General features: G+C 28.6%; 1 protein-coding gene and 1 long non-coding RNA gene across 2 annotated transcripts in view; one reads left to right on the top strand and one right to left on the bottom strand.

Moving 5' to 3' along the window:
- Window positions 1-17,509, bottom strand: part of LOC117168684 — a 100,939-nt gene that overhangs the window by 57,695 nt on the left and 25,735 nt on the right. Inside the window, exon 3 of the long non-coding RNA XR_004466538.1 lies at window positions 13,898-13,987. This is a non-coding gene — a long non-coding RNA (uncharacterized LOC117168684). The remainder of the gene's footprint in view (window positions 1-13,897; window positions 13,988-17,509) is intronic.
- Window positions 13,952-17,509, top strand: part of LOC117168681 (U3 small nucleolar RNA-interacting protein 2) — a 14,583-nt gene continuing 11,025 nt past the window's right edge. The window contains exons 1-3 of the mRNA XM_033354354.1: window positions 13,952-14,090; window positions 14,514-14,644; window positions 14,723-14,823. Of these exons, the coding sequence (XP_033210245.1) occupies window positions 14,040-14,090; window positions 14,514-14,644; window positions 14,723-14,823 (283 nt within the window). The 5' untranslated portion in view covers window positions 13,952-14,039. The remainder of the gene's footprint in view (window positions 14,091-14,513; window positions 14,645-14,722; window positions 14,824-17,509) is intronic.

The raw sequence follows: 17,509 nt of genomic DNA on the forward strand, positions 1-17,509 counted from the left end.
GAGAGCCGCCGCCGATGCGTATAACAAAAATTCATTGCGCCACATCGTCCACGTGATAGCCGTCGAATATCTTTTTTCAAGGGCGAAAACGATTCGCTTTGGACGTTATAATGCCGAGTCTTATGGTCGTTGAGAATAAACGAATTCGAGCAGCAAGGAAAAATATTACGAAATCCGCGACTGTCAATTTCGCAATATTTCTTTTTCTTTTGTGTGTTTCGAACGCGTGCGTGTGTAAAGAAAAGAAAACGAACGAGAGTAATAAGAATGAAAGTGTGTGAGTCGAATGTGTGCCCGAAAAGGCGACACATTTTGTATTATAGTTGTATCATACTGAACTCTATCTATAGATCTGTATTATATTTATTATCTATTATTATTGTAATGCGAATATTCACTCGATATTCTATAATTATTAGTGAAATATGAAATTTAATAGTGAATCAATTGCAATACGACGAGAAACGAAATCCGCCGTATTTTTCTTAATTTTTTTTTTTATACGTGAAAACCAACGAGGCATTTATCTAGTTACTTTGTGAATTGGCCCTTTCTGTTACTTTTCTTACTCTTTTGTTACTTATTTATTGCCGCCGATTGATACTTGTGTATGTTTGCATTACTTAACTCGCTCGTACGTATAAACCTCCAGGAATAATTCAACAAGTTTTTTTTTTTTTTTAGTTAATTCAACAAGATATGCTCTTTTTTTTGTTGGTTTGGTTCCTCGACGATCTTTGTGAGTGTGAATGCGTACGAGCGAATAATTCGCGAATAAAGTCATTAACTAATTGTTGAAAGGCCGTAAAAGCAGTCGTTACTGGAAGAAATTACTGTAAATACGAATGTGTGGAAGGACTTAGATGAATCTCTGCACGTTAAAGTTTTTCATAGTCAGTCATCTCAGTTTCATGTTCATGCACTCGTCTACCTGCGTCTCAGTTACAAAAACACAATCATATCCGATTTTGAAGATGCAAACGCTGAACGAAAAATGTGTTTCTAATACTATCGCAGTATTGTAAGTCTTAAGTATTAGCTCCTTCTCGCCTCCCTCCCCCTTCGATTTATTTTCCAGAACATGCTGTACACTTTTTGAGCGAGTAACAAATCGCCATAATCATTCTCGATTTCTAAACGCCTTCTAGTCATGTATTTTGTAAAGTGAGGGTCAAACTGCGAGACGAATAGCAATCGATAATTACTCCAACTTGAGGGATGAAAATTATTTTGTATCTAATTTGTATTATAGAACGATTTTGTGTAGAAAGTTGGGTATCCTGTTTCGCGCCTTTTTTGTTGTTGCTGTAGTATTTTATCAAAAAGAAAACTTGGAATATTCTCTCGATATTTTCATGTATTTTGATTAGAATTTTATTTTCTTGACAAGGAAACAGGGTTCCCGACTCTCTGTGTTGAAGATGAGATAATTTGTCTTTGATCACGTTGTGTGACTTATTTTTCAAGGAATCGAGTATGTTTATGGGGATTCAGTTGATTCGTTTCACTGTAACCCGAAGCCACTAGTTGATTTTTGTCAAAGCCACACGAAAAACAAAAAAAAAAAAAGGTTGTTGATTACACTCAGTAGCGAGACAGCAGAGAAACATTGTGTGAATGCTCTTCATTTACATGGACGCTAGGCAAATACAGTATAACATTAATTTAGACTCTCAAACTACTGATAGAAAATAGACAAGGTCATTCACTGCATTTTCTTTTTTATTTTACTTCCATATCTCATCCGACGAGGCGTGGTGCATGCCATTCTTCGACAGCATTTTTCAATTTCCAAAACTTGAGTCTCGTAAATAAAAGTGCGAATATAAACAGCTGTTTAAAACTTGTTTTCAGAGCAGAGTTAATAGTATTTTTTTGTATTGAATTGAAGCTCTTTGTGAATTCGCACTATTATTTACGAGTATGCGTTGCGTGCTCATTGTTGTAAATATTTTGTGAGATATACCCGGATTAAAAGACGGTCAATAAACTAATTATTTTTAACATGAAGGTGGAAAATATTGTGGCAGTGTCCACGCCTCGTTCCCCAATTTCCACATCCCAATTGCATTCCGCAACCATGATTCACGTTTTTTTCTGCTCTTTTTGTTTTTCAAATCCTGAATTTGAATATGCCAAGCCAAAGGGGTAGATTGTCTACACGGTATATAGGAAATACCATTTTTCCACTGAATACATATATTTTTCCTGGACAACGTTGGATATACCGCGGCACTCGAATTGTTGTCAGTGCGCAAAAGAATTTAATGAGAAGGCAGGAGGATTCGTAGATGATTTGTAAATAAAACGATGAGTAATTATAAAACAGGATATGAAATACATAATAGGTACGAGATAGGTTTCTAATAACGATTTATTATAAACGTAAATGTACGTTGATGTCTAAGACTTTTAAAATGGAACAAAGTGATTATTATTAACTATGATTATTATTCGTAACATGCAATTGTACTAGGTAAAGGAGAACGTCGTGTACAGCCACACTTAGCCAGGTCATGAATTCTCTCACATTGAATAATATTATTTTATAACCGGTATCACTCCACATTTGCGTTCATGATCGCGGATTATGCGCGGCCCGCACTCATTCCATTTAAAAGTGTTCACTTCGATTGGTAACGGATATTTATTCTACTGAAGGCATAAAGACATAATTCGATTAATGCATAGCATGCTTTGGTAAATATTCATTTTTTCCCAGGCTCAGTGCCAAACGGGCTGATTCTGCGGATGCAGCGATGTATGTTCAGTTGCATATCGCTAGGCACTCATTTCTAGTTAGCGAATATTATCCAAAATGCAACTTTAAATCTTTCATCAATTGTTTTTAAGTAGGTCAGAAAAATTTTAGATTTGCGAGGGTTCAACCACTACTCAATTCAGGTTTAAACCTGTTTTTTTTTTTTTTTTTTTTGTTGAATTCGTTCAATATATTTCGAATTCTTTACGTTTTAAATGATCTCTATCATCTGAATTCACTCGAATTCTTCTAACTTTCGATTCCATTCTTCTGAATGTAATTGACTTTTTTAATTTGGTTCCATTCTTCAGAAAATTAGTGAAATTTTTTATTCTTTTAAATTCGCTTGAATTATTTTTAATATTATTAAATTCTTTTGAATCGGCGTCAATTCCACTTTAATTCATGTACTTTAATTCATTCAATATTTTTAATTTTTTGACATTTATTTATTTAATTGTATTTTAAATAATTTCTCTTAGGATCTAGGAATTAGTTGTTAATCTGAACGGAATTCACTCGAATTCTGCTAAATTCTATTCTATTTTTTTTTAATCCAATTGAATTTTTATATTCTTCGGATTCTTTTGAATTCACTTGCATTTCTTAAATTCTTTGCATTTGCTTCTATTCCATATAAATTGAATCGATTTTTTTTATTCTTTGAATTCTTTTTTATTTACTTGGCTTCGTACTGAAGTAATACCTGCAACTTTTTAAATAATTTCTCTCTAAATCTAAGAATTAATTAAAAATGAATGGAGTGCAAAAGTCAGTACTGAACCAATTGAATTAATTATTATTCTCAACTGAATTCAATCGAATTCTTTTAAATTCTATTCTATTTTTCTCAATTAAATTGAATCTTTAAATTCTTTGAATTCATTTCAATTTACTTGAGTTTTTTAAAAATTTTATTAGAATTAGTTATTATTCCCAATTGAATTTTTTAATTCTTTGGATACTTTTGAATTCACTTGCACTTTTTAAATTCTTTGTATACGTTTCAATTCCATTTGAATTCAATTGATTTTGTTATGCTTTTAATTATTTTTTATTGACTTTGTTTCTTTTGAATGTTATTCAATTCTTCTGAATTTGCATCAATTGTACTTTAATTCATTAAATATTTGCAATTATTTTTGATTCTTTGAAAATTTACCTTAAATTCTAAACACTGAAAAAATACGTATGCTACATTTTAAATAAATTTTCTCTAAAATCGAAATGTAAGAATTGGTTAAAGATGTCTGATTGGAAAGCAGAAGTCTATACTTAACTAATTCAATAATTTATTTTTCTCAACTAAATTCAATCTAATTCTTCTAAATTCTATTCTATTTTTCTGAATCCAATTAAATCTTTAAATTCTTTGAATTCATTTTCATTTACTTCAGTACTTTTGAATTTTATTAGATTCTTCCGAATTCACTTAAATTGCTCTTTAATTCATGTAATTTAATTTATTAAATATTTGTAATTCTTTTGGATTCTTTGGAAATCTACCGACTAGGTAATATCGAGTAGTTATTATTCTGAACTGAGTTCACTCGAATTCTTCTAAATTCTATTTTATTTCTAGAAATACAATTGAGAAATTCCATTCCATTCTTCTGAATCCAATAGAATTTTTTAATTCTTTGAATTCTTTTTAATTCAATTGCATTTTTTAAATTCTTTGTATCAGTTTCAATTCCATTTGAATTCGACTATTTTTTTATTCTTTGATTTCTTTTTTATTTACTTGGCTTCTTTTGTATTTTATAAAAATCCTCTGAATCGGCTTCAATCGCACTAAAACCCATGTATTTAAATTCCTTCTATATTGTAAATACTCATTGATTTTTTGAAAATTTACCGTTAGTACTAAAGTAATACCTGCTACATTTTTAACAAATTCTCTCTAAATATAATAATTATTTTAAACTGTCTGATTAGAAAGAAAAGTCAGTACTTAATTAATTCAAATTCTTCTAAAATCTATTATTTTTTCCAAATTCCATTCCATTCTTTTGCATCTAATTAAATCTTTTAATTCTTTTTAATTTACTTGAGTTCTTTTGAATTTTATCAGGTTCTTCAGAATAAACAACTGTAAAACTGTAGTTGAATTTTTTGAATATTTTTCATCTCTCGGATTCTTTGAAATTTTACTTTGAATTTTAAGTACTGGGACACTTAGTAAATTTTACATAATTTATGTCTAAATCTATGAATTAGTTAAAAATGTCTGATTAAAAATCGAAAGTCAATATCTAAACGATTCAATTATTTAATATTCTGAACTAAATTCAAATTCCTCTAAAGTACATTGCCTTCTTTTGAATCCAATCTAATTTTTAAGTTGTTTTGAAATCACTTGAATTTTGTCAATTCTTTTATTTTTTCTTCACCATTTTAATTAAATTGAATTTTCTTATTCTTAGAATGCTTTTAAATTGATTAAAATCTTTTGAATTGGCTTCAATTTCACATGAATGATTGTGGTTGAATTCTTTGAACATTTAAATTCTCTTAGATTCTTTAAATTTACCTCTAAATTACATTGCATTCTTCTGCATTCAATTAAATATTTCGTAATTTTTGGATTCTTTTTAATTCGTTTGAGTTTTTATATTTTTTGCTTTAGTTGCTTCAATTCTGCTCGAATTCATGTAGCTGAATTCTTTGAATATTATTAAATTTACTTAAATTCTTTTGAGTTCAGAAGTATGTCAAAATAATCAGTGGGTAACCCCTAGAAACTTTTTGATTAATTTTTTCTAAATTTCTATTTATTTGGTTCCTATTTGATAATATTAAAAATGAATTTTAATACAAATAAGTGGCAAAATACGCTTATTGCCCTTAAAAATTATATTTTGCATACATGATCCGCTTTGTATATTGTAAAATATTTACAAACAAGGCGAAAATGGATTTTTAATATTTCAGTTCATACAGATTTTGGAATTCCAAACTAAATATTTAACTGTGCAAAATAATTAAGCACCTATGGCTTTTCTAGAGAATATTTAATTGAAAAATATTTCAATTAAATTTAGACTATATTTTTTTGAAAATGACTATAATTTGGCACTTCGACTTTTATTTGAAATTGTTTTTAAATGCGTTAGTTAAACATTACAAAGAATACCAGGCAAAATTTTCGTACTTTTATATTTAAAAAAATGAGTAAAAAATTATTTTGTATTCAGTTCAGGGAAATTATTATTAATTCCTTTAAGCAAAAATTAAATCAATTATAATAATTATTATAATTATTGCACTAATCATTAATTTCGAAATTATTGTGAATTTAATTGTATGAGGTTGATGCATAAAATTAATTCTCGAATTCATTGAAATTTATTTTTAATACAAAATTTAAAACTATCAATCCTTCATAATTTATGATTAAATGTGTTTTTTAATCCATTTTGAAATTCACTGAATTTCCCGATATGCACTAAATATTTAATTCAAACAGCATTCGCACCAGCACGATATTATTATACCAAACTTGAAATTTCCGAAATATTTCTTATTAATTTTGATCTAAGGCAAAATGTTAAATATATTAACTATAAAGTATACCGATAAATCACCTTATTATTTTTCTATAAAATTATGGTGATAACCGTAAACTGGGGATAAGCGGCATATGTTATGGAAAGCGGTGCACCCTTGTTTCTAAGTCCCTCAATGCGATATTTGCTTCTTCAAGGTAAAACATATGAGGTCTTGCAACTAACAATTGTAAAACATCAATTGCAAAACCTAGAAGAAGAAATATCGCGTTTTAAAATTTAAATGCAGAATTCAAGGTGTGCCGCTTTTCCCCACATATGCGCCTCTTAGCCCCAGTTTACGGTACATAATGGTTTAAGTTGATTTCTTTTTTGCAAAATTATGGCGATTATGCCAGTATTAGACTCCGAGTAAAGTTTGCATATTCAGTGGCACTCTTCCTGGGTTTATTGCAATCGGAGAATGCAGGCTGCGTGTAATTCCGTAAACAGGGACTCCATAGAGTTTGCGTGTGCCCACGTAAGCACATACAAGTACATTATGTCGTTCATACAATACATACAATGCAAAGTAGTGTAGAGTTCATAAAGGTAGTCCATTGTAGCGAAATAGCGTTTAACTGGGGAAAACAGGAAAAGACATAATCAACAAAAAAATTTTGCCAATAATCTTACACAATACGTTAATCAATTCTCATACAGGCAGGCAGACAGACGTACTTCTCATAGTACACCACTTTGGGTGGTCCAAATTTATATCTGTAAAAATTGGACTTTCGATTTTTAGTGATCGATCCCCCCAATTTGTTCGTTTTCCGGAGAAAGAAATGCCTTAGGTTTTTTTTTTGTTTAATCGGTCAACAGTCACCCGTAGCCCCAGGCTTTTGAGATTAACATGGGGTTTTTAATGGAAAAAGCTCGGAATTCGCAAAATTTGAAAAATGATGTACTTTTTATCCACTTTTTGTAAATTAAAGTTTCGGCATCTCTTTAGAAATGTTTAAGGAATAATTTTCACCCGATTGTTTTTGTATTTTGACCCCCCCCCAACTTTCTTGTATTGTGTCCGAAAAATGCCCTAAAAATGCAAAATAGCACTTTTATGTAAAATGCATGTTAAAGGCAGTATTTTTTAGTACTTTTTCAACATAAATTTTTTTTATTCAATAATTGACAAGTTTCCAAGTATTTTTTACCTGGTTTTAAATTGTTTAAACAATTTTTCGGCTGTAAATCATAAAAAGTTCTTATTTTTGGGATAAAGTATTTTTGTTTAATGTATGTTTCATATATTTTTGGTAATTATTAATAATGCAGTTAATTAGGAGTTATATTTATTTTAAATTGATAATTATTCACTTGCGCCTTTCCATAGGAAGGGTGGACAAAATTCTAGTATTTTTTTTATTTTTCATACTACGTCGCTTATTATTCAGTATTTTCTTATTTAAGAACTTATATCTTAATTTTGTTTACAATTTTTTTGTATATAAGTTAGGGACAGTTATTTTTCCAGACTGATTTCTTTGATAAAATAACATACTGATTAATAAATGACATAGTGTAGAGAAAAAAAAAACTAGAATTTTCTGCGTTTTACCTACGAATAGGGGCAGCAACTGATATTAATTGGTTAAATCATTGCAAACTGTCTTTCGCAAAAAATAACAGTCCTAACATTCATTACCTGCGTAATTAATAAGATTACAGAAAATTATAACTTCTCACGATTTATAGGATGAAAAAATTGTTTAAACAACTGAAAATTGTTGAAACAGTCTCCAAATATCCTTAAAAATCAATAGTTTGAACATTTGTTAATTGTGTTATTAATTCCAGAAAAAAATAACTTTTCACTGTTTGGTTGAAAAAAATTAAACAATTAAAACTTTTCTGAATAATGGGGATATATGTTTAAAAAATAGTACTCTTGAAAAAAATAGTTGAAACAAATCATAATTGTTTAAACAAATAAAAACAATACAAGGGGGTTGGGTTGTATCACCATCAAAATTATTGAGTGGAAATTATTCCTTAAACGTTCCTCAAGAGATGACTAAGCTTTAATTTACAAAAAGATAATATCAAATACTTCTTTACCCTATTTAAACAAAAAATATATGGAATTTTTTGTTTGAAAAACGAACATATTGGAGGGAATCGATCACCAAAAATCGAAAGTAAAATTTTTGAACCACCCTAACACCACACTCATTCATGGAAAGTGAAAAACAAGAGAAACGAAATTATTAATTAATATTATAATTTCAAGGAGTGCAACGTACACAATAATTATTTTTCAGGCTCAAAAGGCGTGTAAAATGACCGACGTTACACAAATATTATAGGTATATTGTACATGTATATCGATATAACAATTATATCGATAGAAACGAAAGTAAAACGCCGGATGATATTATTGGTACATTGTGGGTTCTAAAGTACCTTACATGAATCGTCTTTGTAAGTACAAAAGATATCTGGAGACGCGAAAAATATATTCAACGAGTCCTCGTACGTTCGTAAAATCGACATTGTATTTATACACAAAATAAAAAAAAAATAAGTTCCATGCCGTCGCTCTTCAAATAATTTGGGATAGTTCAGAAATTTTTATTTCTTAAATATTTTTAAGTGTCAAAAGTCACTTTGTTTAATTAAATTGTGTGAAAGTTTTAGAAAATTGCGAATGAGAATATATACCAAATTCTGTTTTATGAAAAATTTACAGGTCGATGTATTATTTTTTGTACTGACAAGGCGAATGTCATAAAAAAACGCGTGATTGTAAAAATTTCATTTTGAAAAATTGGCGGTATTTGTAATTTCTGAAGAGTCAGAAAGGAAAAAAATCACATTTGAATTTGTAAAATTCTTTTTTAAATAAAATTTCAAAATATTTTATGAATCGATAACATTATTTGTTTCATTATTAGACATAAGTCGCATTTAGTATTTTGACAAAACATCAAATCTTTATTGATGTTTAATGCAATTTAATTATCGGTCTAATTTCAACGAAAAAAGTTTTTATTAAATAAGAGAATTCAGAATTTTCATCTTGGCTATGATTGAAGGTTCCATCGGATTATATGCTATCATTTTTTTAATTTACCATCACTTTGAAATAAGACCTTAGGCATTTAAACTTATCTTTATGGAAGCTCTCATGTTTCTGTATTTAAAGAGCGACGTCGTGGGAAAATAAACTCTGCAACGAACGGAAGAAAAGCGAGAATATGCAACTCAAAATAAGAACCTATCTATTTCGTTAATTCCTCTATAAGTCTCACAACCGTCTTTTAAAATAATAATTAAAAACTTCCGTGCCATTCATATGAAAACGAATTTCTATGGATGGGAAAGCGTAATTCTCTTTGGACTGTCCCCTACTAAACAACTGCCCCTCACGCAGCCGAGCGACCGCCATGATGCTTTCAATGGCCCTTGCCAGCGTGGGCCCTTCGTACTTAATGACAAATAAAATTAAAAACAGAACAAAATATTAATTTTGCTGTTAGTAATTTAGAGATAATATATTTCAAATCTAAGCTTTCTTGCGATTCCAACGAAATGTTACTTTTCTTGACAAGTTGAAAATTATCTGAAGTGTACTGTTAGAAATCTGTTTCGTAAAATGATAATAAATGCAGGAACACTCAGTTGTAAAATACCTAATTTTCAGTTGCGAATTTTTCTATAATACACTAAAAAAATGCCACTAATTCTACTATTTTCCAATGTCGTCCGTATTTATTATACGATATTTTCTAGTTTAGAAAAAAATCTTTTAAAATATTATGATTTTAATTTTTAACTCTTAGATGAGATCAGGCGGGACGGGATACAGGGGTAAGATTGAAAACCCGATTTTTTAATCGTTATGAAGAAAGAAAAAATTAAATAATACAAGAATATATTAATGTTTAAATATAATAATAGGAAGTGATTTCTATTATTTTTAAGTAACTTGAAATGGTGATTAATTAATGAAAATGTCATTAAAATCTCTTTTTTTTATAACACTTGTTGTAAAGATTAATTATTGGAATTTAATATAATAACCGAGTTTTATGAAATGCTTCAAAACGAGTGTTTAATATTGAAGTATAAATGAAAAGTAAAATTTTGGGGCAGAACAGGACATGTCCTGATGTAAAAGGGGACACTATTTATCTGGAAAAATACCAAAAGAAACCAAGAAACCCGATAAATGCTGATAGATTGGAAATTCAAAGATCAAGTTCTATATTATAAAATTTAAGTGTAACATTGCACGATTTTAGTATTTTATATAAGGATATTTCGTGGGAAGTTGAACCTTTTAGTTATTTATTTTTCTATTTTTTGTGTAAATATTAATGAAGCTTTAATTTTTATTTAAATACAGCGATTAGAACGAAAAATTATAATTTGCAAGAATTTAATTTTTTGTGCCTTTAATATTTTAATGTCGAGATTTTTTTCAAATGTTCCTGGAATTTACAAAATTCTGTTAAATATGAATTACCTCTTACAAACGGTAGCAGTATATCAAAATATTTAAAAACATTTCTTCGTAATTAAATAAAGTATATTTTATGTCATTTTCAAAAAATTGTAATGCTGATAATGATGTATGCATGCAAAAAATATATTGAATGTTAATGTACACAAAATAACTTGAAAAATCCTTTTTTTTTATATTGAAGAATGATAAATAATTTAAGTGTGCCATCTCATTTCAGTGTTATGTACCGTTCTGCCCTAAAATTGTACTTTTCATTAATATCTAAATATTAAACACTAGTCTTCAAAAATTGCATATAACTCGGTTAATAAATTGAATTTGAATAATTATACTTCACAACAAGCGTTATAAAAAAAAAAATATATTTTGATATTTTCACTTTTTAATTTCCATGTCAAATTACCTTACAATAACAGAAACCACTACCTAAAATTTCAACATTACTTTATTCTTGTATTATTTAATATTTTTTATTTCTCTTTTTTTTGAGAACTGGTGTATCAGTTTTTCTGCCTATTCCTAAAAAGAAAGATTCTTAAAACCATATAACTTATTAGAAAATCGAGTGTCCCATTTTACCCCAGTGTCCTATCTCACCCCGGCATTCTCTAAACAACTCATTGGTATTTCAATCGTACTGTTTGGTATAATTTTCAAATGAAAGTTTCAATATTGTTGATATATAATAATTAAGATTTCAACTAGAAACGATTCGACTTTGAAAACGACCGAAATTATTGATTATCAACAGAACAGAAGAATGAATTTGTTTACTTTGCAATAAGTTAAATTCACATTTTAAAAAAGTAGGAACTAAAAATTATTCCAAATTAAAAAAACTGGAATAGTTAAAAAAATGTTAATAGTTATCGCTGTGGGATTGTATTGACCCTCGAAAATAAATGTTGATGAAATTGTTGATGCAAGTTTGAAACAACTTAATTAGTTTCAATTTACCTGACCCTAAAGCTAACAACTTACATCAACAGTTTCTACAAAAATGTTAATAATTTAAAAAATTTTCAAGAATGGAATCTGGAGATCAAAATTATCTAGAATTCTAGCAACTCTAATTTAATAAATGTAATCAACAAATTTATTGAAAATTCATTCATACGATAATAAAATATAAAAATAGTACTTCTATAAATTAGGCTTAGAATTTACATAATGAAATCTGTCAGAAATTTAAAATATTACTATTAAGACAAATAACATATCATGGCAATATCCCAAAAAAGTAGGTTTCGAATAGAATATTTCTAAATGACTAATTACAAAATTAAAAAACGTTTAGGTTTCACATTTTATTCCTCATTAGGTATAAAGAAACCTCCTGTTGGCAAGGGTCGACAGCAGCAGTCTGGCAATCCCACAGCTGCGTGAGGGGAAATTTGTTGGTAGGGGTAGACCAAAAAGGGTAGATGACGATTAAATAGGCTTGGGCTTCGCCCATGCTTTTATGACTTGCAAGTTTCATGAGATAATCAATAATTATTATTAATGGTTGTTATCACACATTTTTTATAATTAAGCGCGAAAAGAGTTCAATTTAAGCGAAAAAAGCGTAAGCACTTTTCTGACTCTTCATTTAACTAGCAACTGATTTTTGTTTAATCCATAAATTTGAACGATTTAAATACTGCGAATTAAAATGTTTCGTGCGTTTACGTAAATGGTAAATTAGGGGGGAAATTCATACCAAAGAAAAACCTTATCAAGGGCATAGGAGGATCCGTAGGAGTTGGTTGCTTACACCGAAAAAAGGCCTACACTCGTTTTAAATACACCGAGGCACTCAGTAGCAGAATGTAATCTTCATTCGTTCTTGTAATAATTGTTAAAGTGGATAAAAATAAAAAAAGAAGTCGTTTGATGGCAAATACATATGCAACGAGTCTAAGGTCCATGCGAAGGTACAACGCGTGCTCACGTGTAGAAATTATCTGCGGTAAGTCGTTGTGAATAAAATAGACGAATTATTAGATCGCAGATTTCGAAAATAGTGGATGATTATCGCGGAAAGTGTAATTATACGTTTGATAGAGAAACGAATCACAATGCGTTCCAATCTCTTTCGTTTCCCGGCGAGCTTCGCGTGGCGCTATTGTTATACGAAACGAACTCAAGACAGAATGGTATACAAGAATAAGAGCAAGACCTAAAATGGGACATGATATTTTATAACTCAACTTTTGTACAGAATAAATAAATACTTGTACTGTGGACCAATATTTCTTTCATTTCATTTTTCCCAATAGGACAAATGGTTGCATAAATGCAAATGATTTTAAGATGCAGATTTGAAGGATACCGGGGTACCAGTGGTCCAAGAATTCTACTTTGGATTGTTTTTCGGATTGTTTGGGTTTCGTGACCTCGCCTCGGCCTGAAACCCGGATAGTTCCGGTCGTGTGTCCGTCCGTCACGACTTTAAGATATACTTTAACCGAATTCACCCCGGCCTAGTCAATTTTACCCTGTCCCTTAGCCAAATTTACCCCATACCCAGGTCAACTTTACCCCGTCCCTTAGCCGACTTTACCGCGTACCCCAGTCAACTTTACCCGATACTATAGCTAGCCAACTTTACCCCGTACCCTAACCGAATTTTCAAGTACCCTGTCTGACTTCACCCCTTCGGTTTTCGAAAAAATGAAAAAAAGAAGCAACTTTTTGTAAATTAAATGTTACTCACCTCTTAAGAAATTTTCAAGGAATAATAATTTCCACCTAATAATTCTGTATTCTAACCACCCAGGCCCCTTTTTTAAACAATGATTATTTATTTAACCCATTCTTTCGCCTGTGAACACAGCTGATGAATTTCAAGAGTGATATGTCTTGTTTAATATTTTTTTAAATTATTTAAACAATTTTTGTTGCCTAAACAAACTATTCCCTTTAAGTCATTCAAACAGTCTCAACGGAAAATGTAATAGTAGACTTCTGAATCAAAAAGAATTTACGAGAACAAAAAAAGTTGGATTTTCTTGTAGTTACATGTCTAAACGGTTGCAAATAGAAATTATTTGACTTTTTCAAACGCTTAACGGGTAAAACGCGGAACACTATTTGATTTGCACATTTAATAATTTCAAAAAAGCGCGCACTTACCAGTACTCACATTAACGCATGCGCAGTCTCTAAATATAAAACCCATGTGATCCATGCATGCTGCCTGTCTGCCATGCCGTTTTAACTTAACTGTAAAACAGAAAATAACGTAATTAAAACTCTGTTCAAGTTATAGTAAAAGATGTCATTCTTCATACCAAGTAATCGAGAACGTGGGAAGCTCAAACGAAAGGTAAAACTTATTATACATTGTCATTAATTGTACGTTCTGTCATTTGTGATTTTTTGAGGTTAGGAATTATTTGTTATAAAATAGACCAAATACTGATTATATTGTAAAGAATTATTGAAATAATTTAAAAAGTGGAAAATGTTAATTATTATTTCCATGTTTTATGGAATAAATCCTCTAACTGTTAACTAACCTTAATTTTTCAGGTGTGCTAGAAATATAAAATGTTCATAGACTGAATTATACCAGTATACATTGATTTATTTACGCCAAATGTAAAATGTAAAATTCTTATTTGGCTTGAATTGCATTGTTTAGTGTCTGGCTAACTTCAAACAGTATTCATTATAATATTTTGATTAGAAATTCATTTCAAAAAGATTGTGAATATATAGTAGGTTTATGTGAGAAATATTATTTCAGTCGAATGGCCCTGCTGGCAACTCAAAAAACTTTACTTCAAAAGGCAAAAACAAAGGCGGGAAATACTCTAAACATGACGACGATGAAAGTATTGCGAGCAGTGATGAAGAATTTGCTGAACAAAAAAGAAGGTAAACGTTATTTTAAAATTATTTATACAATGTTAATTTTTTCCGACTCATGTTATATTATATTATACAACCTTTAAGGGGGAAGCTCGAGGAACTTTCCGATGAGTCTGAGGAAGAGACTGCGCAAGAAAAGCGCATCAGATTGCAGAAGAAATATTTAGAAGAAATTGAAGAAGAAGGCAAGTAAAAGACAATGTTTATCTTTTCTTTCTATAAATCTTTATCAGGGTGTCTACTCGAAAGATTCATGTATTCTGTTGAAAATGTGTTGTTTGCAATTTTATCTGTCCCTTGACAGAAAAATCTTACTTAGTTTAAAATTCAACTCATGTTGAAAAATCGTATATTTTTAATTGAATTGAACTGTTTTGTATAAAAAATTTTTAAGTTTTTGATGAAATATCAACCACTAAATTTTTCATTTGCAATTCATCTTTCCTTTTTTAATGAAAATTTAATTACTTGGTTGAAAGCTAACTCTTTTTATTATATTTTTTTTTTATTAAAGGTTCATCGTTTTTATTTAAAATTCATCTCTTTGGGCTAGCATCAATTTTTTTTACTTAAAGTTAAACTATTTAATGTTTGGTTAAAAAACAATATGTTTTAATTTAAAATTCATCTCTTTTTACAGAAATTAATTTTCTTGGTTGAAAATTATTCTTTTTGGCTAAAAATTCAATTATTTTAGTTAAAGATTCATCATTTTAGTTGAAAATTGATCTTTTCGATGGTACATTCAAACATTCCAGCTGAAGATTCATTATTTGAATTAAAAATTCCTAACTTTCTTTAAAAATGTTTTTAAAAATTAGTTAAAAGTTAAACTCTTTTTAAAAAATTCATCTATTTTAATAGATTTTAATGGCGATTTTTGTATAATTCTGCCTTGGACAATAAAATAAAATTATATACACATTATATACGTTTTTAAATTTAATGATATCAGAATAATTAATCAAAACTTATAAAAATGCAGAATTGCACTAAAATCGATATTATTTTACTAACTTTAGAAAACTGCTCGGTCGAAAAACTCTTTTTTTAAATTGATCTTTGTGTTTGAAAATTCATCTATTTCACTTGAAAATTTATCATTTTAATTAAAAAATAATCCCTGGTTTTTTTTGTGGAAAATTAATTTTTATAACAAAAAATGTATTCCATTTTTTGTTAAAAACAGATCTTTTTTAGTTGAAAACTCAACTATTTGGTTGAGAATTCATGTATTTTATGAAAAATCTTAATTTTGGTAGAAGATAATTTTGTTTCGATGGAAATTCAACTGTTTAGTTAAAAATTCATCTCTCTTGCTAAAAGTGCAATAAATACCAAACGCAATATTTGTCCACTGTTTAAAAAAAAGCGTAATATTATAATGGTTCCGTAGTATGAAAAATGATGCTTGTAAACAAATTTTTTTTTATGAGCATGTAAAATAGGGTGCCTGAAAATTAATTTTCTTTGCTTTCGAATTCGAAAAAATACAAAATAAATGTTAAAAAATTCCTTCATCTCTATAAAATATTTTTGACTTATTGAGAAATAGGTCCTAATCTTTATGAAACAAAACAAAATTTGTATACATATTTATCGACTTCAAAATACGAAATAGCCATTGCACATTTTTTCCCCCTCGAATAATATGCACAAGATTGTATTTTTAGCTATGATTTACCTAAAAGGGATGTAAGCTAGTTAATTAATGATGATTTTTGTATAATTCTGCCTTGAAATAAAATTATATTCAATATAACATGTAATAAAGATAATTAAATTAAAATAATACTTTGTTAAAAAGGAAATAATAGTCGAAGACTTTTAAATTTTGGACTCATAGATAATTTTGTCGATAGTAATTAAAATTTTTGATAGTTTTTTGGCTAATTTTAAAGTTAAATCTCTATAGTATTTTACTAAATTGTTAAGATCGTTTTCGAATTTTTATTCCTATATTCTACGGTAGATTTTGGTACAAAAATTTCGCAAAATTTCAAATGATGATTGTACTAGACCCGTAATTTTAAAAAATTGAAACCAATAATATTTATATAAATATAGGTTTGATAAGAACAAGATTCCTAGACAAATTGAAAATTTTTTATTTTGAAACATTAATTTCAAAAGAATATTTAAAAAGAGACACAAAATTATCCAAAACAAATCTGGAAGACTTGACAATTTTTGTAAGTTTGCAAGATTTATTAAAACTTTAGGAAAAATTCGAATCTATTGATCAGTTATCAGCTATTTAAAGATTTTGATAATGCAAATTTTTTCTTGATCTTGTGACAATTTAAAATTATTTTTTATTTTCAAAAACTAATTTTAAAAAAATATTTCAAAGTATTTCAAAGTAAAAACACATTTTGATGTATAAATAACAATTGCAAAATTATTGATTTGAAAGTACTTAAAACTGAAATAATTTAAATTCGGATTTTTAATGTTTTAGCTTAAAATTGCTTGAAAGGATTTAATTTGGAAGATTTACAAATGTATTGATTCATTCTTCAATTTAGAACATTGAAAATAATGTGGATTTTTTAAAACTGAATCTGTATCTTTTAACAGTAAAATTTACAAAACTTAAAAATTTTGCAGTTTATCAGCATTTAATAAAAAATGGTTCAATGGTAAGTGTCGGTAGCTTACATTTTATAAGTGTATATTATTGAGCGTTTGAATGCAAAATTTGCATTAAATTTTTTTCGCAGTTTAACCCTTCTAAAGATTCTTAAAGGGTTAAAATTTAAGAATTTCACTTTGATTTCTCTAATTTGGCGTTCACTTTTTATTAGTTAAAATTATTTTAGCTTCCAGAAATGACAAATTTTCGCAAACTGGGAACTTTTTTCTTTTATT

The sequence above is a fragment of the Belonocnema kinseyi genome, chromosome 3, assembly GCF_010883055.1.
Source record: "Belonocnema kinseyi isolate 2016_QV_RU_SX_M_011 chromosome 3, B_treatae_v1, whole genome shotgun sequence".
In the NCBI taxonomy this organism is placed as follows: domain Eukaryota; kingdom Metazoa; phylum Arthropoda; class Insecta; order Hymenoptera; family Cynipidae; genus Belonocnema; species Belonocnema kinseyi.